Source organism: Ambystoma mexicanum, chromosome 6q (assembly GCF_040938575.1).
Source record: "Ambystoma mexicanum isolate Mex_15411 chromosome 6q, UKY_AmexF1_1, whole genome shotgun sequence".
In the NCBI taxonomy this organism is placed as follows: Eukaryota; Metazoa; Chordata; class Amphibia; order Caudata; family Ambystomatidae; genus Ambystoma; species Ambystoma mexicanum.
Genome location: NC_090937.1, coordinates 1,648,943,676 through 1,648,970,194, shown reverse-complemented (window position 1 = coordinate 1,648,970,194; position 26,519 = coordinate 1,648,943,676). Strand labels below are relative to the sequence as shown.

At 47.0% G+C, this 26,519-nt stretch overlaps 1 protein-coding gene across 1 annotated transcript in view; it reads left to right on the top strand.

The window, feature by feature from the left end:
• LOC138516978 (zinc finger protein 84-like) overlaps nt 1-26,199 on the top strand; it is a 44,656-nt gene extending 18,457 nt beyond the window's left edge. Inside the window, exon 2 of the mRNA XM_069632465.1 lies at nt 22,510-26,199. Coding sequence (XP_069488566.1) covers nt 23,537-24,970 — 1,434 coding nt within the window. The 5' untranslated portion in view covers nt 22,510-23,536 and the 3' untranslated portion in view covers nt 24,971-26,199. The remainder of the gene's footprint in view (nt 1-22,509) is intronic.
• The last annotated feature ends 320 nt before the right edge of the window (nt 26,200-26,519 follow it).

Genomic DNA, 26,519 nt, shown 5'->3' with positions numbered 1-26,519 from the left:
AGCTCATACAGTACAGGTGCAGTCTGTGCTGTTCAGTAGGCATCTGGAGCACTAGAGGACCACCGGACCACACAATGGGCTTCATTACGACGCAGGCGCTAATGGGTTAACGGCGCCATAAAGGGCTGCGGCGCCGTTAACCTATTAACGCCTAATTACGAGGTCCCTTTGCGGGACCCGACCTTAACGGCTGGTGTAGACCAGCCGTTAAAGTAGGGACCCGCAAAGGGACCTTGGTGCTAATTACGGTGCCGCAATTTGTGGCACCGTACTTAGCGCCTTCCCCATTCCCATTGAGCCCTATGGGGGCTCAATCTGGGCTCAAATGGGAGTGGGGAATGGGCAATGGTTTGGTAAATGGGGACTTACCGGTCCCTCCAAAGTCGGAATGGACCGGTAAGTCCCCATTGAACCAAACCGGAGTCGGTACCGGTATGGGAGGCAGTCATGGCGCACCATACTTGTAATGACCCCTAGAGACTGTGCTATTCCAGTAGGCATGCAAAAGGCTGGCATCACCATAACACCACACAATGGGGGTCATTCCGAGTATGGTGATAGCCATGGAGCAATCAGCTCCATGGCTGCCTCCCATACCAGTACCGACTCTGGTCTTGTTCAATGGGGATTTACCGGTCCATTCCGACCTTGGAGGGACCGGTAAGGCCCCATAGAACAAACCATTCCCCATTCCCATTTGAGCCCCCATTAGGCTCAATGGGAATGGGGTGGACGCCAAGAACAGGCTTATACTGCATCACCAGCTCATACAGTACAGGCAGAGTCTGTGCTGTTCCAGTAGGTATCTGGAGCGCTGACATCACCATCAGTCCCCACAATGTCAGGCTTATACTGCATCACAAGCTCATACATTACTGTGATGATGCCTGCCCCCAGAGTACCGGGACAGGCCCAGCACCCCCGGAAGCAGGCATCATGCCCTCGGGGAAAAAACCCAGCGGCCCCTAATAGGGGCTCTTTGGACTTTGTCCTGGCGCCTTTGGCGCCAGGCTCATATTGGACATCAGTCCTGGCGCCTTTGGCGCCAGGCTCATAAAAGAAGGTGTTTGGTGCACTACCTGACGCAGACCATGCTGCATAAAGCCTCAAGCCAAATGAGGCTTAGGAGGGACTACTTTATTAAAGGAACTATTTTACTTGGGTGGGGACCGTGGAAGAATACTTACCTAGCAGCTGGACGCTCACCGTGCCTGCTCCTGCTTCTTGACTTCTGCCACGCCCGCCTGCATCCAGAAACACCTGCATGTGGAGAAGGAGAAAGAATTGGACAAAAGAAGAGCCCTTACCTGTTTCAACCTCGTCCAAGAGTCGTCCCGTCGGCGATCCTGAAAAAGAAAAAACTTTCATTTTAAAAGGTCAACTCACCCGTCGCTGCCGCACCGCATTTCACTCACCTTGCTGCCAGCCTCCATTGCCAGCGGCGCTCGTCCGGATTTGCTGCATCAACCCGGCATCTGGGGAAAAAAGACAGAAAACAAGGTCAGAGTGAGAAGAGCATAAGGAAAGCCAGAGCTTCCATTTAGACTTACCTGTTTGGGTCATACTTCATTTCGGGTCTCTGCCGCATACAGGCACCTGCAGACCCCGGCCCCTAAGGGGAAAAGAAAGATAGCGGAATTAATGAGAGAATAAAAAGACATAATAAAGACTCTCATTAAAGACTTACTGGAACTTACCTCTAGTTTCGGGTCTATGCTCGTTCAGCATTCTGACCCCGGCCCCTATGGGGAAAAGACATCTGCATTAGCACTCAGAGGAAAAACGTTCTTTGAACACTAACCTGAGCATTCTTCATCGTTTTCATCGCTCTTCTCGGGATCCACGTTCTGCACCTGAAAGAAAGACAATAGAGACTTGTTATTCTCGGACATTAGCAGAACCAACATGGATGTATGAGAGTGAATCCAGTAAATTAACTGGGTTTAAACGCGCCCCTGCACCAGAAGCAGGAAGGAGAGCTCGCCATCACAAAACCAAAGGTGAGATTCTAGGGGAATTACAGAAAGGGGGTTCGTTCAGGAGGTGAAGGGAGTGGGAAGCTGCACATTGCCCCGCAGATCATTAACGCCCCTCCCTTTTCACATACAGAAAAACCGGCCCTGCCATACTCTGAGTCCAGCGCCTCACCGGAAGAAGCAACTTCATTCCAGTCGTGGTCAGCGCCTCTGTGGGAGTCAGGTGAGCGTTACAGTACAGGCATAGTCTGTGCTGTACCAATAGGCATGCCAAGCGCTGGCATCACCATCAGACCACACAATTTCAGGTTTATACTGCATCACCAGGTCATACAGTACAGGTAGAGTCTGTGCTGTTCCAGTATGCATCCAGAGCACTGGCACCACCAACCTACCACACAATGGGCCTCATTACACGGTATGCTGTAAGGGATTACCGGCACCGTCAAGGGCACCGGTGCCGGTAATTCCTTACCGCCCTACTACGAGGTCCCTTAGCGGGTCCCTTCCTTAATGCCTGGTTTTACCAGGCGTTAAGGAAGGGACCCGTTGAGGGACTTCCAAGCTAATATATTAGCTCCTTCCCCATTCTCATTGAGCCCTGTGGGGGCTCAAATGGGAATGGGGAATGGTTCCCGGAATGGGGACTTACCGGTCCTGCCAGGGTCTGAATGACCTGGTAAGTCCCCATTCCAGGAACACGGACCCAGAATGCGGTAAGGGGGTAGCCATGGCACCGCCTACCTTGTAATGAGGCCCAATGTCAGGCGTATACTGCATTACCATCTAATACAGTACAGGCATTGGGCCTCATTCCGAGTTGGGTGGTAATGCTTACCGGGCACCGGTAAGGAGACCGGTGCTGGTAAAACCTTACCACCCAATTCCGAGGTCCCTTAGCAGGAACCGCAAAGGATGTGTGGTCAGACCACACGTCCTTAGCGGGTCCCACTAAGGGACCAGGGCGCTAATTATAGCGGGCCCGTTATTAGCGCCTTCCCCATTCCCATTGAGCCCTATGTGGGCTCAAATGGGAATGGGGAATGGTTGGTTGAATGGGGATTTACTGGGTCCGCACAGGTCAGAATGTCCCGGTAAGTCCCCATTCAACCAGACCGGACCCGCCTCCGGTGTTGTCCAATGGGGATTTACCAGTCCCTTCCGACCCTGGAGGGACCGGAAAGTCCCCATTGGACAAACCATTCCCCATTCCCATTTGAGCCCCCATAGAGCACAATGGGAATGGGAAGGGCGCAAATAACGGGCTCACGATGGCAAGCCTGTTATTTGCACCCTGGTACCCTAATGGGACCCGTTAGGGGACCTCGGAATTGGGTGGTAGGGGATTACCGGCACTGGTCTCCTTACCGGTGCCCGGTATCCCCTACCGCCCGACTCGGAATGAGGCCCGGCCCAATGTCAGGCATATATTGCATCACCAGCTCATACATTACAGGCACGGTCTGTGCTGTTCAGTAGGCATCTGGAGCACTGACATCACCATCAGACCACACAATCTCAGGCTTATACTGCATCACCAGCTCATACTGTACAGGCATAGTCTGTGCAATTCCGGTAGGCATTCAGAGCACTGGCATCACCATTAGACCACACAATGGGCCTCATCATGAGTTGGGCTGTAGCCCTTAAATGCGGCGGTAACGGTATTACCGCCGCATTTAAGGGCTAGTGGTATCATGAGTTGGGCGCTAAAACGGCTGTCTTACCTCCAGCTTTTTTCTGGAGGTGAAAATCCCTGTTTTCGGCGGTATTACAGCTGGCTGTATTAGCCTGCAGTATTAGCACCGAAAAATCCCCATTGGATCCAATGGACCCAATCAGGAATGGGGATTTAACGTTAAGGCCCAACCCGTGATCTGTGGTAATACCACCGGACTGGGCGGTGCTATGGCTATTATAGTCGGCGGTATTACAGCCGGGAATACAGCCCAACTCGTGATGAGGCCCAATGTCAGGCTTATACTGCATCACCAACTCATACAGTACATGCGTAGTCTTTGCGGTTCCAGTAGGCATCCGGAGCACTTACATCACCATCAGACCACACAATGTGCGGCTTATACTTAATCACCAGCTCATACACTACAGGCATAGTCTGGCCTGGCTCTTCCAGTAGGCATCTGGAGCACTGGCATCACCATGAGACCCCACAATGTCAGGCATATACTGCATCACCAGCTCATACAGTACAGACAGAGTCAGTGCTGTTCAGGAGGCATGCGAAAGAGTGGCATCACCATCAGACCACACAGTGGGGGTCATTACGAGATTGGTGGTAGTCATGGCGCTATTTGCACCATGAGTGGCACCAATAATGGGTCGAGCATCGGTGTTGGTCAATGGGGACTAGTCCATTCCGACCTTGGAGAGACCAGTAAGTCCACATTGACCAAACCATTCCCCATTCCCATTTGAGCCCCCATAGGGCTCTATTGGAATGGGGAGGGCGCAAATAACGAGCTTGCGAATGACACGCCCATTATTTGCACCTTGGTCCCCTAACGGGACCCGTAAGGGACGTGTGGTCTGACCAAACGTACCTTACGGATCCCGTTAGGTGACCTCGGAATCGGGCAGTAGGGGATTACCGGCACTGGATTCCATACCGGTGCCCGGTATCCCCTATGCCCGACTCGGAATGAGGCCCAATGTCAGGCTTATACTGCATCCCCAGCTCATACAGTACACGCCAAGTCTTTGCTGTTCAGTAGGTATCCAGAGCGCTAGCATCACCATCAGAACACACAATGTCTGGCTTCTCCAGCATGGGGTCTGTCATGGATTTACATGCTCATGAATATTCCCGTGGTCAGGCTGGGAATCCTTGGTAAAGAAAAAATCAGTTTCAGTTTCACTTCTGAACTGTCTTTCTACTAACAACCAATCACTGGTCTTTGGGTCATACTGCCCCAGCCAATGACTGCCCTCTATCTAAGCCCCTCCTCTTGCAGCCATCTTCAGATTTTTACTGCACACTCGAGTGGTGGGAGTCCTCATGATTAGCTCTCAGGCTTTTTACTTCATTTTGCGCTTTTTCTTATAGTTTTTGATATTTTTCTGGTCAATCGAGCCTCAATCTCTATCGATCCATCATCCGACTAACGGGGACCCATTTTTCAGAACATTCTACGCCCCTCAAGGGCAATATTTCATTGAGTACGCTTCTTGGAGGATTCCAGAAGATTCTTTGAGGCCTACGCCGCGTGGACATGGCTGAAGATAAAGGAGACTCAACGCCTCTGTTCAGGAATTGCCCCGGTTGTGGACTACGGAAAATTTTCCTGGACGATGGACACTCCCTGTGTCTGTATTGCCTACATTCCGACCAAACGCGTTCTGCAAGGATATGGTTCCCTGCACCATGAAGGACCCTCTCAATCGGCTTTCCGAGTGGCTCCAGGCGAATGTCCCTGATACAGGAGAGTCCCAACAGCATGCCTCACCCAGCCAGAAGAATTGTGAGCGGTCTCCTAAGACCTTTGAGGGGGCCCCAGCGACGGGGGCCCAACATAAGGCAAAGCACTTTGAGTCAGCGGGCACCAGGAGCACATTTTAAACAGGCTCTGCGGTGGCAATGTTGGTTGCATCATCTCCGGCACCTTTGACCATGAGCCAACAGTCTGGTTCGGCAAAGAAGAGGAAGGTGGAGCGCCAGGGTAAGCTTCTGGAGAAGCCCCGGTCGACTCCGTGCTTCCGACCCTCCCCCCATGGTGAAAGTCGCAGGCACACCCAATGTTGTGAAGGCCCAAATTCACCCGGCAAAAGCTTCCATTGAGGGATTGGTGGCATCCCTAACGACTGCCGCTGATGCTTGTTCACAGGAGAGGGATCATCTTTTCTGTCGGTAGAAAAGACCATGGTGAAGATGATGCCGTTCATCTCCGTGAAACCGTCTCTCCTGGTCAAAAAGAAAGGGGGGGCATGGTAGTCCTATGGGGCTCAGTCATCTCGTCCCAGGAGAAGCTTTCTGCTCTGAAGACCGTTTTGGACAAGAGGTTCCTTGAGGCCAGGTCCTACTTGAGGGACCCCGATGAAGCTGATGTGGAGAGCGGTGAAGAAACTGACAAGGGGGAGCAGGACATTGAGGGTCCAGAGGACACTACGCCCCTCCAACAGTTGCTTCCGCCGCAGCAGCCACCAGCAGATATTTCTGTGGACATTCTCCAAGCCTTGCACACCTTGTGATTGGGGATCCAGACAAGGATGCCCCTATCACCGACGGAGGACCCTGCGGCTCCTGGACCATCAGGAGAACCACCGATCAAGAAGAGGAGAGCTCACCGTCCACCTCCTTGTCACCTGTCGCCACACTCCCCTCCTCCGATGGACGACACAGAACCGGATACAGTGACGACTGGCACTGGCACGGACGACGATGGCTAAGTGGATCTCCTGTCACCGCCGCCCTGTCACTCAGCTGTCTCTCATGCCGCATTGAAACAACAAGCGTCGAGATTACCTGTGAAACTTCTGCATTCACTGTGAAGTCTATTCACTCGACCCAGCACCTGCACAACTGGCCCTGGCATCTGGCGTCCTTCTCCCTATCCAATGTGTGGGTGCACCAACGCGCTTGCGATAATGCGCACCGGCAAGGTCCCTGACTTGGAGCCCTGATGAAGGCGGCCTGTACATCCACCTTTGACCGCCGAAACGTGACGATTACAGGGAACAGAGATCTACCTGTACTACAGCCTGTTGGAACTTCCGCTACCAACTAGCATTTAATCGCGTTAACATTGGCAATTGATCAGATATCTTGCATCAAAAAACCCTGCATAACTCATTGACTCTCTTATCAAAAAACTCTAGCCCCACTAATGAGGAACTAATGTACCAAAGAAGGGGGTTTCATGATGCAATGAATTTTTCACTAAATTGCACATGCATGTATACTTAGTTTTTGTTCTTTGTTACTGAACTCAATTTGAAGCATTCGTTTTGAGCTGTTTGATTATGTTCCAAATAGATGAAACTTGTCTGTATTATCTGTTTATAACTTGTCTAAAAATCTGCTGATGTCTTTTACTCTTATTCTTAAAATACATTTCTTATCAACTTTTGGTTTAAATGTTGTACTGTTTTGTTGAACTGTTTAGAACCAACCTCCCGAGTGGGTGGTAAAGATTTATTGAGCTGCTGATTTATTTTGGGATTGCTTGAATCAAGCAACTCACTTCTTTTCTAAACAGCCCGAGATATCAGGCCAAATAATTGTTTTGTCCTGCTTTTCTTGAATCTCTGTGGTTATAGTTACAACAGCGATGGTACTCTTCTAGTTTTTACCACCGCGCAGAGCATCGCAACCCGATCAGATTGGCTCTTTCCATGTCATGATCTCTAGGGCCTCAGCGCTGTTCCAACTGGCTCCTGAGGAGAAGAAGAAGGAGGGCTTTCTGTACCAGCGCCGGCCAAGAGAAAAGCGTGCTTCCAATCCTGTTGCTGGATGACATTTGGGACGAGGGACTGTCCCTTATGAACAACCCGTCCTCAGCCCCGGCTAGGAGGGACCAGTACGAGAAGAAGTACAGGGTGCCGGAGTCTGCACCCAAGTGCTTGAGGGCCCAGCCATTGCTGGACTCGGTGGTCTGCGGTATCGTCTGTGTCAACTTCTTCTCCCCTCCCCAGACAGCGAGGGAAAGAAGCTAGTCACCATGGGATGACAAGTCATCTCGTAGGCGGTGATGACCATCAAGGCAGCCAACGCCCTCACCATTGTGGCCCGTTACGACAGGGAGCTCTAGTTCAAGATCGCTCCCCTCCTAGACTTCCTTCCTGATGACAAGAGGTCGGAAGCGCTGGAGATTCTGCAGTCAAGGCGAGGTGGCATCGGACCATGCCATCACAGTGCCCATGGACATCGTCGACACTGGATTCCGCCAGATGGGCAACAGCGTTTGCCTCCGCCGACGGGGTTGGTTTGCTAGGCCATAAAGACTGCATATGGAAACAAATGCACAAAAACCATATACTAATGTGACACGTCAGACATGAGGTTCGTTTTCCAAACAAGTCTGGTTTTTCTGAGTATTCTCAGTCAGCCAACTGGGTCTAACCGCCTCACGACATGTGTTCTCAAACACTGTGAGATGCGAGAGAGAGAGAACAGCGCTTAAGCAGCAATATATATACATTAGACATAATCTTTGTGAAGGCAGTTCGACTCGCCCACGTACATGTCATACAGGCTAGGGTTCAGTTATTGACAATTATAACAATTATGACACGCTATGACAAGTCTTCATTCAGCCTAAACATAGTTATTCTAGCAAAGGCAGCAGAGACAGCTTTCTGTTTGGGGGAACATGGAGCTTCTGGCTCAGCAAGGATATTTGGCCTCATTACACGGACGGCGGTGGACCAAGGTTTATTAGCACCTTGGTCCATGCCGGTAAAATACCGGTGCCGCCTTGGAGGAAGGGGGAATTACTGCCCTATTCCAAGGTTGGTGGGGCGGTAATTCCCCCTTCCCCCATTGCCCTTCCCCATTCCCATTTTTGCCCCATAGGGCATAATGGGAATGGAGAAGGTGCTAATTACGGCACCGCAAATAGCGGTACCGTAATTAGCTCCCTGGACCCTTTGCGGGTTGGTTTTTAACGCCTGCAAAAAGCAGGCGTTAAAGTCTCCAACCCGCAAAGGGACCTCGTAGTAAGGCGGTAAGGGTTAACGGTGACCGGTACCATTAACGGTGACCGTTAACCCTTACCGCCGTCCGTGTAATGAGGCCCATTGTGTTCTTAGCAGGGAAACATTCCTTACTACGTTATCTGTGTGTCTTGGGTCATAAGCTAAGGGTTAGATAGTTCTGAAGAAGAAAATACCATTCTCCGCGAAGGAGCACCCACCGTTAGAAGAATATTATTCATGTTTTAACTGACTTTTACTACAGAGTTTGCAAGACAACCCGGCACCTGGTCTGCTGATTAGATGCGGCTTCTGCTCGCCTTCAAGGACTTAGTGAGAGAGAAAAACAATGTATTTCTGCACAGTTTGACATTCCTGTCTGTGTTAGTATTTCAGCATTCAGGCCGTGGCCTCGCACTGTACTGTGTGTGAGTTCGAAGCATATCATATATTTGCAAAGCAGTTTGACAGAAAGGAAAAAAGCAAATGTCCGACATTAAACAAAATGGATGCCCTTTGGTTACATTGACAATTCTTTGATTGCGATGTTTGTCACATGATGCGATTGGTTTCTGGCCAACATATTATACATATCATTCGACAATAGGGTTACTTTTCTAGTCTAACAAACCCTCCTTTTAGCCGTAAACCAATAGCATCATCCATACATAGGGCCTCATTACATGGTAGGCGGTAAGGGTTTACCGGTACTGGTATTTTACTGGTACCGGTAAACCCTTACCGCCTTACTACGAGGTCCCGTTGCGGGTTGGAGAATTTAACGCTTGCTTTTTGCAGGCGTTAAAAACCAACCCGCAAAGGGACCAGGGAGCTAATTACGGTACCGCAATTTGCGGTGCCGTAGTTAGCCCCTTCCCCATTCCCATTATGCCCTATGGGGCAAAAATGGGAATGGGGAAGGGCAATGGGGGAAGGGGGAATTACCGCCCCACCAACCTTGGAATAGGGCGGTAATTCCCCTTTCCACCCTTTCCATCAAGGCGGTGCCGGTATTTTACCGGCATGGACCAAGGTGCTAATGACTCTTTTCGTGTGTGTTGCGTAGATCCAATGTTTGCGTCCATTCACTCGGACTGCAGTCTGCGTAGCCAATAGCACCTGGAAGGGTCCCATCCAGCACGGATCAAGTGAAGATTTTCTTTCAAAATTTTTGACAAGCGTCCAGTCCCCATGCTGCAGACAATGGCCCATGGTTGGTGCCGGTGTTGTAACGGGCCCGCCGTGGTTCAATGGGGAATTACCACCCCATTCCAAGGTTGGCGGGCGGTAATTCCCCATTGAACCATTATTTATTTAAAAACACACTATTTGAAACACGCCAGCACTCTTATTGTAAAATATTCTAAAATATTCTAAACACAGTTACTATTGTAATATATACACCCCTTTTTTCTTATCAGATAAGTCACTGTAAAACACTTCTTATTTTCATACAGAGGTGAGCGCTTAACTAGATGGCACTCCAATAAGTTTGTGAGAAAGGGAGGGAAAAAGACAGAATATGGAAAGATACACCACTCAAAGGTTCAGGAACACTGTTAGCAAGGCAGAAGAGCACAAAGTCACTGGTGAGCCAAAGTCCAAAGGCTGGGCCCACTCTTAGAGAGAGCAGAGCACGAATGCGCCCAAGATCACACAGTTACACTAGGCTTAGGAAGTCTTGCAGAGGGTTCAAAAAGAGTTTAGAGAGGCTTAGGAAAGTTTAGCCAGGGTGTCCCAGGCTAACCCAGGTTCGAAAGCCGGGGGCTAAATCTACCCCGGACAGTCGTTAGTAAGGGAAGCCAGGCGGGACACGTTACCTTAAGTGGGAAGGATCCTCCAGCGGTGGCAGTTGTTCCTGGTAGTGGGTGCAAGTTGCGTCGTCGTCCAGGGGAAGAGAAGATCTCGACTTGGAGGAAAGATGAAGGTCGTTGCACTACCAGGGAAGAAACCAGGCGCGGAGTTTTCCGGTTAAAGGTGGTACCTTTGTTTCGCGGTAGTGGTAAAACGTGGTATCCCGGTTGCCGGTGTGCTTGGCACAGGCAAGGCGGCCCCGAGGTACGTCGGGAAGGCGAAAAGACGGTGAAACTGGTTATCCCCACCAGTCAAAGGAAGAAGACTCTCCGGCGGGAGATCTCCTCTGTCGTTGGGAAAGTGGTGAGGCGGTCCAGCAGGGCTCCACCGGTGGTGGTGTCGTGGCAGGTCTGCTCAGCTTCTCCCTCGTCAGATTCTTAGGTCCTGTGGCGACTTCTGAAGTTCCAGTCCCCAAAGCCCTGCTTTTATGCAGAAAACCCCCATTCACTCAGTCTAGCTGTCACTCAAACATGCTAAGTGGTGAGCCGGCCGGCTCACCACTTGGGCCAATCACGATGGAGTGCGACTTGAGTTGCCGAGGCAACTCAGTCCAGGGTGCTTAAATTCCCCTCCACCTCTCCTAAGTACCCCAGACAGAGTGGCACCACTTTGGAGGGCTTCTGTGGAGAAGCCCGCCAAAAAGTGGAACAAAGGGCTCGACTTGGATTGGAGTCACAGAAGAGAACACAAACGCCATTTTCAGAATCAAGTTTTGGCAAAAAATATACCAACCGGAAAATTAATATTAATTAAATAAACCAGCGGTATGTTTGAGGCTACCGTAAATAATTAAATAAACATAGTAGCCTAAAACAATGGGAAATCCCATAGGAAAATATTCACGGTTGAATATAAAAAGTAGTATCCACTGCCACCAGCCAAAACTCGATCAGGGGGGACGGAGACGTGCCCCCTCGACTAACAGACCCTGCGGCAATCGAATTGCCCCAGCCAGTACGTCCACAATATGATGGCTTGTACTGGTTCTGTTCAGAATTTAAGACTAGTAAAGTCAATGGTGACTTTACATGCCCTGGGAGACAGTAGTCAGTCCCAGGGTATGGAGTCTATACTGGGGGGTCACTATGACACCCCTGTGTCACTGCACTGAGGGTGCTGTGTAACACACATCACAAAAACACATGAAGCCCTATAGAGAAAAAGACCCCATAGCCCATTAAACACATCTAGATTCAAAGAAACACACTCAAATCATGTCCAAGAGTGAGGGTAAAAGAGTCTCACTCTTGGCAGGAGAAAAAAATAAACCCCAAAAATCCAGCAAGCTGCTGTGGGACTCACTACGTTAGAAAAGTCAGCCTAAACAGAGAATTCTCCCTAACAGATTTCATAAGGGGAGAGACCAGTCCTCACCTGTACAGTTGTTCGCGTGCAAAGTAAAGCTAGCGGTAATGCATCAGGCCATTTCAAATTGCTCCCAGCACATAATTTACTAAGTTTGTTTTTCAGGATACCGTTCTGACGTTCTACTAAACCGGCACTCATCGCGTGTCTGGCCGAATGGAATTGTTTATCAATCTGGAGACCTGCACAGATTTGCAATATCATGGCCGCAATAAAGTGTGGATCGTTATCTGACCATATGACACGGGGTAGCCCGAAATGGGGAAAGTATTCTTTTAGCATGGCTTTATCTGTGGATATAGCTGTGCAATCTTTCAGGGGATAGGCCTCTACCCATTTACTGAAGGCGCAAACCACCACGAGAACATACTTCTAATTTGGCACCTCTCCGTTTCTATGAAATCAAAATGGATGACTTCAAATGGCATCGACGGTGGCCCAAAACTTCCTACTGGTGTCACTGTTCCCCTCCCAATGTTATGTTGTAAACAAGTCATACAATTCTGAACCAATCTTTCAGCAGTTTTTCTAATGTGTGGATTCTGCATAAAAAGATGTTGGGCCTCATTACGACCCAGGCGGAAAACCATGGTGCTAATAGCACCATGGTCCATGCCGGTAACTTACCGACTACGCCATGGAGAAAGGGGTAATTACCACCCCATTACAAGGTGGGCGGGGCGGTAATTCCCCCTTCCTCCATGGCCCTTCCCCATTCCCATTTTTGCCCCATAGGGCTCAATGGGAATGGGGAAGGCACTAAGTACGGTACCGCAAATTGCGGTACCGTACTTAGCACCAAGTCCCTTTTGCGGGTCCCTACTTTAACTGCTGGTGTAGACCAGCCGTTAAGGTTGGGTCCCGCAAAGGGACCTCGTAATCAGGCGCTAATGGGTTAACTGCGCCGCAGCCTTTTACGGCGCCGTTAACCCATTAGCACCAGGGTCGTAATGAGGCCCATTGAGTCATTTTTCTAGCACATATGTGTGTCGGACTGTGGGCCATGGTAACCATTGCCATCACATAGGCATTTGGTAACATCCATCGGTTATTTTTCTTGTCCACCCAACAACCTTCAGAATCTAATTCTGCTGGGCCCTCAGACCAGTTTTTTATTTTATCTACAGTAGCTTCTGCTTGCATTTATTAACTGTTGCAATTCCATTCTCTATCATACAGGGTACTTCTTCTATTTTTTTGACATACATTTCTGTGTGTAAATCAGTGGCAGTTTGTTTCGCAATTTTGTCTGCAAATGCATTTCCCTTTCCAACATTGCATGTTACTTTTTTATGTGCTTCACATTTCATTATCGCTAATCGCCTGGGAAGTGCAAATGCTGACAACAGTTTCACTATCAAAGTGCCATGTTGGATTTTGGTTCTGTGTGATGTCAGGAAACCCCTTTCAGCCCATAATCGACCAAAATTTTGTAGCACTCCAAAGGCATACTGACTGTCAGTATATATGTTTACATTGAGATTTGCAGAGATTTCACATGCTCTTGTCAACGCTATTATTTCTGCAGCTTGTGCTGAGTTATATGGGTTTCTTTTGCTTTCTATAATACTATTCAGTGTTGTGATGGTATAAGCAACAGTTGATGTGCCATCTGGTAATTTAAAACAAGAACCATCACAAAACAGTTCTCCATCTGGCTCTTTCTATGGGGTGTCAGTTAGGTCAATTCTTCCTTTTGTCTCATGTTCAGTAACCATTGAGCAATCATGGGGGAATTGTTTTTCACCCCCTTTCTCATTTGGAGGGGGCATTAACTCGGCTGGATTTAAAGTGCAACTCCTTTTAATTTGGATATGCGGTGCAAATAGAACTATTTCATACCTTTTTAATCTGGCTGATGTAAGGTGACACGTCTGCGTTCTATTTAAAAGAACGTCCGCTGAGTGAGGTACCATTATGATTAAAGCGTGACCTAAAACTATTTCCTCGGTTTGTTTTACTGACGCAGCAGCTGCAGCAACAGCTCGCAATCAATGCGGCAATGCACATTCAACAGGATCCAACGTGGAAGAGAAGTAGCCACATGATCTACTTCTCCCCCTGTGTTCCTGGGTCAAAACAGCCAAAGCACATCCATTATTTTCATGCACAATTAACTTAAAACTCTTGTCGTAATTTGGCGTGCCCAGAACTGGAGCCGTACATAATGCAGCTTTGAGCAGGTCAAATGCTTCTTGACATTCCATGTTCAATGGCAGAGGTAAGGTAACATCCTTCCTTGTCAATGCCACTATTGGTTTCTCGATCATCGAAAAGTTAGCGATCCACTGCCTAAAATATGAAGCCATGCCAATTAAAGCCCTGACTTCTTTCTGCGTATTTGGAATAGGCATATCAGAGATGCTTTGTATTCTTTCTGGTGTCAATCCTCTTCCCTCCTTCGAAAGGAGGTAGCCCAAGTAGGCCACTTCCTTTCGACAATACTGGAAATATTTTAGCAAAGCTTTTTTTCCATGTGCTACTAAATGTGTCAATAATGCAACTCTACTCTCTTTACATATTTCTTCTGTGTCTGCTGCTATCAATAGATCATCTATGTACTGTAATAATATGCAGCCTGTAGGTAGTTCAAGCGTGTCTAATTGTTCCTTCAAAGCTCTACTGTAAATACTTGGACTCTCAGTGTAACCCTGTGGAATTCGTGTGAATGTAAATGAATGTCCTCCGAGAGTAAAAGCAAGCAAGTATCTGCTATCTGGATGCACTGGGATACTAAAAAACGCATTTTTCAAATCAACAACACTAAAATATGAAGCAGAGGCTGGAATCATAGTCAAAATTGTAGTCACATCCGGGACTAATGGAAATTGTGGATCAGCTACTTTATTCATTCTGCGTAAATCAATTATAAAACGGTAAGGTATATCATTACCTCCTTTCTTGTAAACCGGAAGAATCAGACTATTGCATGTACTACCATACGTTTCTTCAATTATGTTTCTTTTAATCAAATCTGCTACAATGAATTTCAAAGCTTTTTCTGCCTCGGCTGAAATTTTATAATGCGGAATACGCGGCAATGTAATTCCTTCTTTCAAAACAATCTTTATTGGCTCCACTTTCAAACAACCAACATCATTGTCGTTCATTGCCCATATACAAGCCGGTACTTTACTCAATTCAGTCGGTAGTGGCTTAGATACAAATTTGTGGTGAGATTGTCAAATACACTCCATCAGGAGAACAATAAATGACTGCATTCAATTTCTTCAATAAATTTAATCCCAACAAATGTTTGCCGCAATTTTTCATCAAAAGAAATGGGTAAGACTCTGTGACTGGACCTATAGTGTTATAGGTACTGATTGTGACACTGGACTAATTACTGGCGTACCTGAGAACCCTACTGAGACATTGTTATGCCCTGACAGTGGTATTTCTGGAACCCGCTGATGGTCAATTGAACATGTTTGTGCACCTGTGTCCACTAAAAAAGATGTGCTCCCTATTCCCACCCTTCATTTCTACATAGGGCCCTTTCTGGTCTACGGGAATAGATACTGGTTCCAAGCTCTGTTTCGGGCTGTCCTAGTTGAACAGTACATCGTCAGATGTAAAGACGCCAGAGTAGTATGCATTGGACTGATTGTCAAAAACATTACCCCCATTTGTATTATTTCATTGTTGATTCTGATTCTGATTACCCTGTTTATCCTGAAATTGTGGTACTCGTTGGTTCCAATTCTGTCCTTGTATTCCCGGCCTTCCTCTATTCTGTCTTCTCAGTAAAGTCCCATTTCTATTCTGTATATACGGGCACTGCGCTTGCCAATGGCCTTCTTGTCTACAATAGGCACATTGATTAATCCCTATTGGACCCTTGCATATTAGACGTTAATGCAAATTGGACTCTGGACGGTGCGTTCCCACCACTTCTATTATTGTTCGCTACTTGCTGTAACAGTACTCTTGTTTTCAAATTCCCTTTGTCTCTTAGTTCCTTATCCTTTTCTGAATTTACTCTGGTCTCATAATATTGAGCCATCTGTAATACTTCACTTTGTGTTTTTGCTTGCCATGCACTTTCAGATGTCATTATTAAACTTTGACCCTCGCACAAACTTATCAACAAACCATATCTTCCTGGGTTCAGTGGTCAGATCTTGACCACTAAAATCTTCAAATACTTCTTCAAATCGATTAAAATAATCTGTTGCTCCTTCCTCTTTGCCCTGTAAACAAGCAGTCATTTTATCCCAAACTATTCTTTTCTCAGGCACCAAAGTTTTCAATTTCACTACTATTTGCGATGCTAAAGCCAACATTACCTGCAGTGGCTTCTCTCCAGCCTTTCTCTCACTATCAATTCTGGTCAAATTCTCCCATGTATCAACCAACATCGGCGCATCATTTATATTTCTGACCTGTTTCCATATGTCTACAGGAAGAATCACGGGAAACAATAAATCAATGTCACTCAATGTAAAAACAATTGAATTCAAAACAGATTCTATTTCCTTATAGAATCCTGACAGCTTTTTCCTAATATCAGGGATCGTCTGCTTTATAGTATGTACTTCTTGCCTCGAAAAAAGGAAATGTACAAACACAGTATCGTTCCTAGAGTCTCCGTCACAGGAGAGGATAAAGGCCATCCTGGGCAAGGTATAACGGCTGTTGACCATGGAGATCACAAGGGTGAGGTCCATCAAGTCCCTTCTTGGCATGATGTCATCATGCATATACCTCGTCCAATTGTGTAGGCTGTGGATGCGGCCGCTGCAGGAGTTTCTCGACGCCCATTGGATTCAGGTATCGGGAAACTTTGAGGACAAGATCGTCCTCAACGAGACATTCAGTCGAGCGATTCAGTGGTTGGGTGTCTGCGCGCATCTGTCGGCAGGGGAAACGGACTTCCAGACCCCATTGCATCAGGAGACTGTTACGATGGACGCCTCCCTGGAGGGATGGGGCGCACACACCGGAAGTCTCCACGCAAGAGGCCTGTGGCTGCCATAGGAGAAGTCGTTGCACAACAACGTTCTGCAAATTTGTGCAGTGTTTTGGGCCCACAAGTCTGTCCTTGTGTCCCTCAAGGGCAAGGTGGTACTGATCTTCACAGACAACACCACCACGATGTAGCATGGGGGCATCAGATCATCGTTGCTCTCCAAAGCGGCCTAGGACCTGTGCGCTGGGCTGTCGCCCGGAAGATGTTCCTATTCCCGTTTCATCTGGCAGAAGTGAAGAACACTGTTGCTGTCTCTCTCAGCATGGAGCTGCGCTCTTGCCATGAGTGTGAGCTTTGGCAGGACAAAGTGGATTGCCTATTCCGACAATGGGGCAGTCCCCAGATCAATCTGTTTGCGAAGGCGGCGATCACCAAGTGCCGGAGGTTTGCCAGCAGGTTTCCCCAGACAGGGAGCATGGGAGATGCGTTCTCAATCCCCTGGGACGGCCTGTTTCAGTATGCATTACCTCCGTTGCCGTTGCTTCTGCGACTAGTCAGTCAACTCAGACGGTCCCGGTGCAGGATGATCCTCGTCACACTGGCGTGGCCGAGGCAGATATGGTACCCAGACCTTCTGGACTTATCAGTGTCCCCTCCAGTCAAGCTTCCTGCGGCCACAGATCGTCTAGCCAGAGAAGGGGAGCGATTCTGCATCACGACCCAGGGTCGCTGGACTTACAGATGGTTACAATCTCCCGGCAGACGGCAAGGAAGTGCTTGCCAGGGCTTTGTCTACGCTGAAATGCTACGGACATAAATGGATGAGGTTCGCCGTCTGGTGCCGTGCACAGAAACTTGACCCTCTACGTATTATGGCTCCGCAGGTGCTGCCGTATTTTCTGTCACTGGCCAAAGCAGTATTGGCTCATGCCTCTATCAGGGTTTTTCTGGCGGCTATCTCAGGCTACACCAGAGCTCCGGGAAGTTCTTTGTTGTGGTCACACCGTCTGGTCAAGGAGTTCATCAAAGGACTTTTCCGTTTATTCCCGCCGGTGAAGTCCCCGGCCCCGGCGTGGGAACTCAGTGTGGTTCTGACTAGACTCATGGGTACTCCATTCGAGCCTATGCATTCAGCACCGCTGAAGTTTGTATCGTGGAAGACAGCGTTCCTCATGGCCTTCACCTCTGCATGATGAGTGGGAGAGATTCAGGCTCAGTCATGAAAGCCACCTTAATTGACTTTTCATGACACAAGGGTGGCGCTGAGGACGCACCACTCCTTCATGGCCAAGGTGCCGTCGGACTTTCATCTCAATGAGCCCTTGGTGTTACCTGTATTTTTTCCGACACCTTCTTCGCCGGTTGAAAGGACTTTGCACTCGCTGGATGCGGCTAGAGCGCTGAAGTTCTATGTGGGCCGCACAATGTGTTTCCGGAAGACGTCGCAACTTTTCGTGAACTTTGGCCCTGTGAATACTGGGAAGGCCCTCTCCAAGACTTCCATTTGCAGGTGGCTCTCCGGCTGCTTCACTCACTGTCATGGCCGTCCAAGAGCACATTCAACCAGAGTGATTGCTGCTACTATGGCGTTCCTGGCTGGTATGCCCCTGCTGGACACCAGGAGGGCTGCTACGTGGAGGCCGACAAACACCTTCATGTGAACCCTCCCCCCCTACCCCTCTGCGGCTCTTCTCTTGGCCTTACTGCCACTTTACGTGCTACCAAATCTGAAGATGGCTGCCAGAGGAGGGGCTTAGGTAGAGGGCAGTCATTGGCTGGAGGCAGTATGACCCAGAGACCAGTGATTGGTTGTTAGGTGAAAGACAGTTCAGAAGTGAAACTGAAACAGATTTGTTTCTTTACCGAGGATTCCCAGCCTGACAACGGGGAATATTCATGAGCATGTGAATCCATGCAAGACCCATGCTGGAGAACAACAGTTACAGGTAGTAACTTGTTCCTTATAATGCATCACCAGCTCATGTTGTACAGGGATCATCTGTACTGTTCCAGTAGACATCCAGTGCACTGGCATCACCATCGGGCCACACAGTGTCAGGCCCACACCAGCTCATACAGTACATGCAGTCTGTGCAGTTCAAGTAGATATCAGGAGCACTGGCATCACCATCAGACCACACAATGGGCCTCATTATAACTTTGGCGGTACAGTGTCAACGGTGCCGGTATGGCACCGGCACCATTGGCACCGTACCGCCAAAGTACGACTTTAGCTCGCGGGTGCCTGACAGCCTGCCTGGTCTGACCTGGAGGGCTGTGCGGCACCTGCAAGCAAAACCCATGGATGCACCAGCACCGTTGTTAACGGTACCGGTGCAACCATGCTCCCCATTCTGCCCTATGGGGCAGAATGGGGATGGGGAGCCCAGTAATACTGCCACCCGCGAATGGGTAATTACCAGCCCATTAAACACGTAATGGGCCGTTAATTGCCCATTCACAGGTGGCGGACCCGGAGGGGAGTTTAGCAGTAGCCGTGCCTGTACAACAGGCACGGCTACCGCCAAACGTATAATGAGGCCCACTGTTAGGCTTATACTGCATCACCAGCTCATACAGTACAGGCATACAGCCTCATCACGAGTTGGGCGGTAACGCTGGTGGTATTACCGCCAGCGGTATTAGCCCTACCGCCAAACCCCCGGCGCTATTAGCGCCGGATCACGGGTTTGGCGGTAATGGAATTCCCCATTCCCCACTGAGCCCATTTGGGAATGCCCCATTCCCCATTGGGCTCAATGGGGAATTTTCACACTGTTACCGCCAGTGGATTTCCCGCCGGCGGTAATAGCGCAAATTTTCAGCGGCTTTCCCCCCCAGCTCAGAGCTGGGGAGAAATCCGCCAAAGCCCTGATTAGGCGGACCCTTACAGCCGGCGGTAATAGCGCGACCGCCGGATTTAAGGGTTACCGCCAAACTCATGATGAGGCCCATAGTCTGTGCTGTTCCAGTAGGCATGCCAAGCGCTGACATCACTGTCAGACCACACAATGGGTAAAATACCGGCACCGCCTTGGTGGAAAGGAGAATTACCGCCCTATTCCAAGGTTGGTTGGGCGGTAATTCCCCCTTCCCCCATTGCCCTTCCCCATTCCCATTTTTGCCCCATAGGGCATAATGGGAATGGGGAAGGTGCTAATTACGGTACCGCAAATTTGCCGTGCCGTAATTAGCACCAAGATCCCTTAGCGGGTTGTTTTTTAACGCCTGCAAAAAGCAGGCGTTAAATTCTCCAACCCGCTAAGGAACCTCGTAGTAAGGCGGTAAGCGTTAACGGGCACCGGTACCATTACCGGTGACCGTTAACCCTTACCGCCTACCTTGTAATGAGACCCAATGTCAGTCTTAAACTGCATCAACTGCTAGTTCAGTACAGGCAGAGTCTGTGCTATTCCAGTAGGTATCCAGAGCACTGGCATCACCATCACACCGCACAATGTCAGGCATACACTGCATCACCAGCTCATACAGTGCAGACATAGGGCCTCATTACGAGATGGGCGGTAGCCATGGTGCTATTAGCACCATGGCTGCCTCCCATACCGTGTCCAAGTCCGGTCTTGTTCAATGGGGACTTACCGGTGCAGTCCGACCATGGCGGGACCGGTAAGTCCCTATTGAACAAACCATTCCCCATTCCCATTTGAGCCCCCATAGTGTTCAATGGGAATGGATAGGGCGCTAATAACGGGCTTGCGGCTAGCCCTGGTCCCTTAGCGGTCAGACCACACGTTCCTTACGGTTAACTCCAAGGGACCTCGGAATCGGTCAGCAAGGGATTACCAGCACCGGACACCTTAACGGTGCCCGGTATCCCTTACCGCCCAACTTGGAATGAAGCCCATAGGCCCTGTGCTGTTCCTGTAGGCATCTGGGGCACTGACATCACCTTGAGACCACACAACTTCAGGCTTATACTACATCACCAGCTCATACAGTACAGGCACCGTCTGTGCTGTTCCAGTAGGTATCCGGAACGCTGGCATCACCATCACACCATACAGTGTAAAGCTTATACTGCACCACCAGCTCATACAGTACCGGCAGAGTCTCTGCTGTTCCAGTAGGCTAGATCCGGAGCAGTGGTATCACCATAAGGCCACACATTGCCAGGCTTATACTGCATCACCAGCTCATACAGTACATTAAAAGAGTTGTGTTATTCATACTGATGTCATGCGCCCTTGTCGTAACGTTAAAAGGTAGGATCAATCAATACTTCTTATATTCCAAGTTAAGTTTCGAGATTTTATTTCAACATGAATTCTTCGAAAAATGCCCTATGTGATTACACGTGTTTCGACAATCTATGTCTTTTTCAAATCAGGGCCAATTTATTGGTTCAAAGTTCATAAGTTGTATGCTTTAGTTCAATGTTCATGGGTTAAATCCCTGCTATCAACAAGCGTGTTCCGTCTCTAATCGTCTTAATCAATTTATGAACTTTGAACCAATAAATTGGCTCTGATTTCATTACACGGTAGGCGGTAATGGTTTACCGGTACCGGTATTTTACCGGTAAATCCTTACCGCCTTTCTACGAGGTCTTTTTGCGGGTTGGGGAATTTAACGCCTGCTTTATGCAGGCGTTAAAAACCAACCCGCAAAGGGACCAGTGGACCTAATTACGGTACCGCAATTTGCGGTACCGTAATTAGCGCCTTCCCCATTCCCATTGAGCCCTATGGGGCAAAAATGGGAATCGGAAGGGCAATGGTGGAAGGGGGAATTACTGCCCCGCCAACCTTGGAATGGGGCGGTAATTCCCCTTTCCACCAAGGCGGTGCCGGTATTTTACCGGCATGAACCATGGCGCTAATAGCGCCATGGTTCTCTGCCTACCGTGTAATGAGGCCCATAGATTGTCGAAACACGTGTAATCACATAGGGCATTTTTCGAAGAATTCATGTTGAAATAAAAACTCAAAAGTTAACTTGGAATATAAGAAGTATTGATTGCTCCTACCTTTTAACGTTACGACAAGGGCGCATGACATCAGTATGAGTAACACAACTCTTTTATACATTTTTTAACAGAGTAAGGGGGCCAGGCAAACTCCGTTGTTACCCAAGGCATGCGACCGGAATTGTGAATCACAAATTATCAGCAAAAGGGCGCCGAGGTCCACCTGAACAGGTACCCACCAAAAAAGGCTCCCCACACGTTGAAGAATCATACAGTACATTAGTCTGTGCTGTTGCAGTAGGTATCATGTTTGTGAATTACCCCCCCTAGGAAGTACTGCTTTCCTCTTCTCACAAAGTCGGCATTTGGGAGACTCCAGGAAGTCATGGTTGCTTTGCAGGTATGGAGACCACAAAAGAGCCATGTCCCACATTGTCATCTGCTCACTGCCATCAAGCTTTCTTTTCCTCTTTGTTACTGATCTGCCATACTTTCGCTGCAGTGCAGAGCCCGTCAGCTGACCACAACTAGCAATGACCGACAGACTGGTTTGCCATTTCTCAGACCACAAAGACCCCACTTCTTCACGCTGTATTAATCCTGGCTATGGGCCATGATCTAGGAATGGTCAATAGGTCACAAGTTGCTTGATTTCTTTGTTAATTCTTTTCATGTAGTATTCAGTAGTATTCCAGGATGTTATCAAACCAGTTTTCTATAGTCAAAACATTCCTTTTTGCTTTTCACATATGCTATTATTTCAAACACAAATTTTATATTTGTCACTTATGGAACACTAATCCTGACTTTCCTTTTCTTTCAAACAGGGCAAATAAAGCAGAAATCATGGACGACAGTGAAATGTTTTTAAAAAGTATTATTTGAGAAAAGGTTCCACTAATTGCTGAGTCTTGAAAATGTGTTCTTGCCCATGACATGGTCACTCCCAAATTATAGCTTTTTACCATGGAACAACTATTTCACAGACTCTGCAGACATTTCACTAAAGAAGACCACAATTGTTAACGATTTTGGAGCATGAATTCAATTTCTGTGTCCAGTCAATAGCAATCGCTAAGGAAGTCATCTCTCTACAACCCATACGATAACCCTGTCCCACTAACAGGGGTTAAGAGTCATCACGTTATGTACACAGATAAGACCACCCAAAAATATGGCATTGTTTGATGGATATGGGAATGGCTACACAAGAGATACTAACCTCAGAGTGTATATATCAATGGGCTAAAGAGGCTTCAGCCCTCTCTGCACAATACTTTGAAGAATACTCTTGTACAAGGCCCCTTCCCTTGTAAATGCACTGACAACCAGAACATTCAATACAAATGGCCATCTAATGACGCTTCTTATGAACCACAAAGGAATATGACTATACAAGTGTACTGGTGACAATTCTTCCAGAACATACAGCCATCTAAGGGGCGACAACTAATTTTATTTTGGAGGGAGTGGAGAAAGTGAATGTTCAGAGGAGATGCTTATGGCTGCCACCTTAAAGTAGAGACCTATTTTCTTCATTAATTTGTACTTGTATACCCTCTGTATGAAATATGTTCTAAGGCAACAAACGGGTGCGCTGCATGTGAAAAGGTGCCCAACATTATCTTTGGACTTGATGCTTCACAATCAAAAGCATTCCTGCTGAATTTGACTTCTATTTTCAGACTTGCCTGCTGTGCCCAAGGATTGAGGTACATTCTTGACATTAATGGGTGTAAAGATGCACCTGACCTAGTGAGACCATCCCTAACATTCAGATTGTTATATAAATATACTGAATTTGACAAGGAGCATCTTTCAAAGAAGTTACTATTTAAAAATAGAATTCTAACAATGGAGGTACTTTTTGAATGTTCTGAATGTGAAACAACTTTCAAGGAAACAGGTGATATATGTCCACATCAGAGATGCCACAGAGAAGAGACAGAACATAAAGGTTCTGAATTCGACAAGACTTTGAAAGAAACAAGTAATCTATTGGTAGATCAAAGAAACCACGCTCGTATGAAACCATATACATGTTCTGAATGTAATAAGTCTTTCAAGCAGCAGGGTCATCTATTGGTACATCAGAGGATTCACACTGGGGTGAAACCATATTCATGTTCTGAATGTAATAGGTCTTTCAAGCAGAAGGGTACACTTGTAATGCATCATAGAAGTCACACTGGGGTGAAACCATATACATGTTCTGAATGTAATAGGTCTTTCAAACAGAAGGGTAATCTATTAGTACATCAGAGAAATCACACTGGGGTGAAGCCATATACATGTTCTGAATGTAGTAAGTCTTTCAAGCAGAAGGGTAATCTATTGGTACATCAGAAGAATCACACTGGGGAGAGACCACATACATGCTCTGAATGTAATAAATCTTTCAAAGAGAAGAGACACCTTCTGCTGCATCAGATAAATCACACTGGGGTGAAACCATATGCATGTTCTGAATGTAATCATTCTTTCAAAGAGAAGAGAAACCTTCGTCTACATCAGATAAATCACACTGGGGAGACCCCATATACATGTTCTGAATGTAATAAGTCTTTCAAGCAAAAGGGTGAACTTGTGATACATCAGAGAAATCACACTGGTGTGACCCCATATACATGTTCTGAATGTAGTAAGTCTTTCAAGCAGAAGGGTCATCTATTGGTACATCAGAGAAATCACACGGGGATAAAACCATATTTGTGTTCTGAATGTGATAAGTCGTTCAAGGAGAAGCGTACCCTTGTTAAACATCAGAGAATTCACACTGGGGTGAAACCATATTCATGTTCTGAATGTGATAAGTCTTTCAAGCAGAAAGGTCATCTATTGCTCCACCAGAGAAATCACACTGGGGTGAAACCATATTCATGTTCTGAATGTAATAAGTCTTTCAAGCAAAATTGTGAACTTGTGATACATCAGAGAAATCACACTGGTGTGAAACCATATACATGCTTGGAATGTAATAAGTCTTTCAAGCAGAAGGGTCATCTATTGGTACATCAGAGAAATCACACTGGGGAGAAACCATACACATGTTCTGAATGTGATAAGTCTTTCAAGGAGAAGCGTACCCTTGTAGTACATCACAGAATTCACACGGGGGTGAAACCGTATTCATGTTCTGAATGTGATAAGTCTTTCAAGCAGAAGGCTAATCTATTGCTGCACCAGAGAAATCACACTAGGGAGAAACCATATACATGTTCTGAATGTGATAAGTCTTTCAAGCAAAATGGTGAACTTGTGATACATCAGAGAAATCACCCTGGGTAAAACAATACATGTTCTGAATGTGATGTCATTCAAGGAAGCATGTTGCCTAGTGAGACATCATAGTAATCGATGCTGGGGAGAAACCATATACATGTTCTGAATTTAATAAGTCTTTCAAACAGAAGGTTAATCTATTGGTACATCAGAGCAGTCAAACTGGGTTGAAACCATGTGATAGTTCTTTCAATCAAAAGAGTAATCCTTCGTTACATCAAAGAAATAACATTGGGGAAAACATGTATGTTCTGAATATACCAAGTCATTCAAGGCGAAGAGTATTCTATTGATACACCAGAGAAATAATACTTTGGGTAAACCTGTCCTCAGTGTGATAAGGCATTCAAGCAAAATTATCAACTTGTGATACACCAGAGAACTCACACTGGGTAAAAACATACATGTTTTGAATGTAATATGGCAAGCAAATGATAACCAGTGCTACACCAGAAACATCATAGTGTGGACAAACAGTGTGCATGTCCTTAATGTGAGAAGGCTTTCTAGCAACATGATCAACTTATGATACTACAGAGACATCATACTGGGAGAAAGCCATATGCATGTTCTGAATGTGATAAGACTTCCAAGCAACAGCATAACCTAGAACTACATTAGCAAAATCACCCTGGGGCAAAATCATATACATGTTCTCAATTTGTTGAGGATTTCATTTACAACCTTAGTCTATTGAAATACCACACAATAAAACTCACAGGGAGAGGCCAGGTACATGTTCTTAATGTCAGAAGACTTTCAGGCAACTCCATAGCGTATTGTGACATGGACAAATTCATAGGTGTTTACATGGACGTCTCTGACACCCAAAACTTCAGCAATTTACAAGGTCTCCTGCACTGGGCCCTGCTGTTTTTGGAGAGTAAAGTTACTAAATGTGAAGTGTGATTTATGTATGTAAAAAAGCAAAGTGCATGTTGTTATTTGATTTTTCCTGTTTAAGTATTTCTGTGGTACAGATGGTACAAGTTCAATAATTCATTGGTTATATGCTTTCTCAAAATATTTATTAAGCTGAACATATCTCACTGTGAGAACATGCGCAAGCAGTTATTAAAAACAATTCATGATTGGTGAAAAAGTAATACAGAACAAAGCTTACATGTGTATGTGTTTCGCTTTTCAAGTGATTCCTCTGTGAAAAATGTATTGTGCAAAATACTATTTTTCTTACATCATCCAATGAATTATAATTAAAAAAATTTAAATTTGCATTTTAGATTGTGCTTCATGACGGAATGCAGCCTCTAAGAATGGTATCGGGTATAAAACATGCGCTGCTATGCATTGTCTTGTTTCCAATTCCAGATCAAGCACCTTGCCTCTGAGCTATCCACACTGTTATTATATTATTTATGATTACATATTTGTGACGTCCTTTGAAATCCAATTGGCTGTTTCCTTATGGAGATGTGTCCTGTTTTAATCTTCGTTCCTCCTTCTTAAATCACAGTCATCGTTCATGCAAGATCAGGGGGAGGCGTTAAAGTGAGAGAGAGAGGGAGGAAGGAAGGCAGACAGATTGAAAGAATGA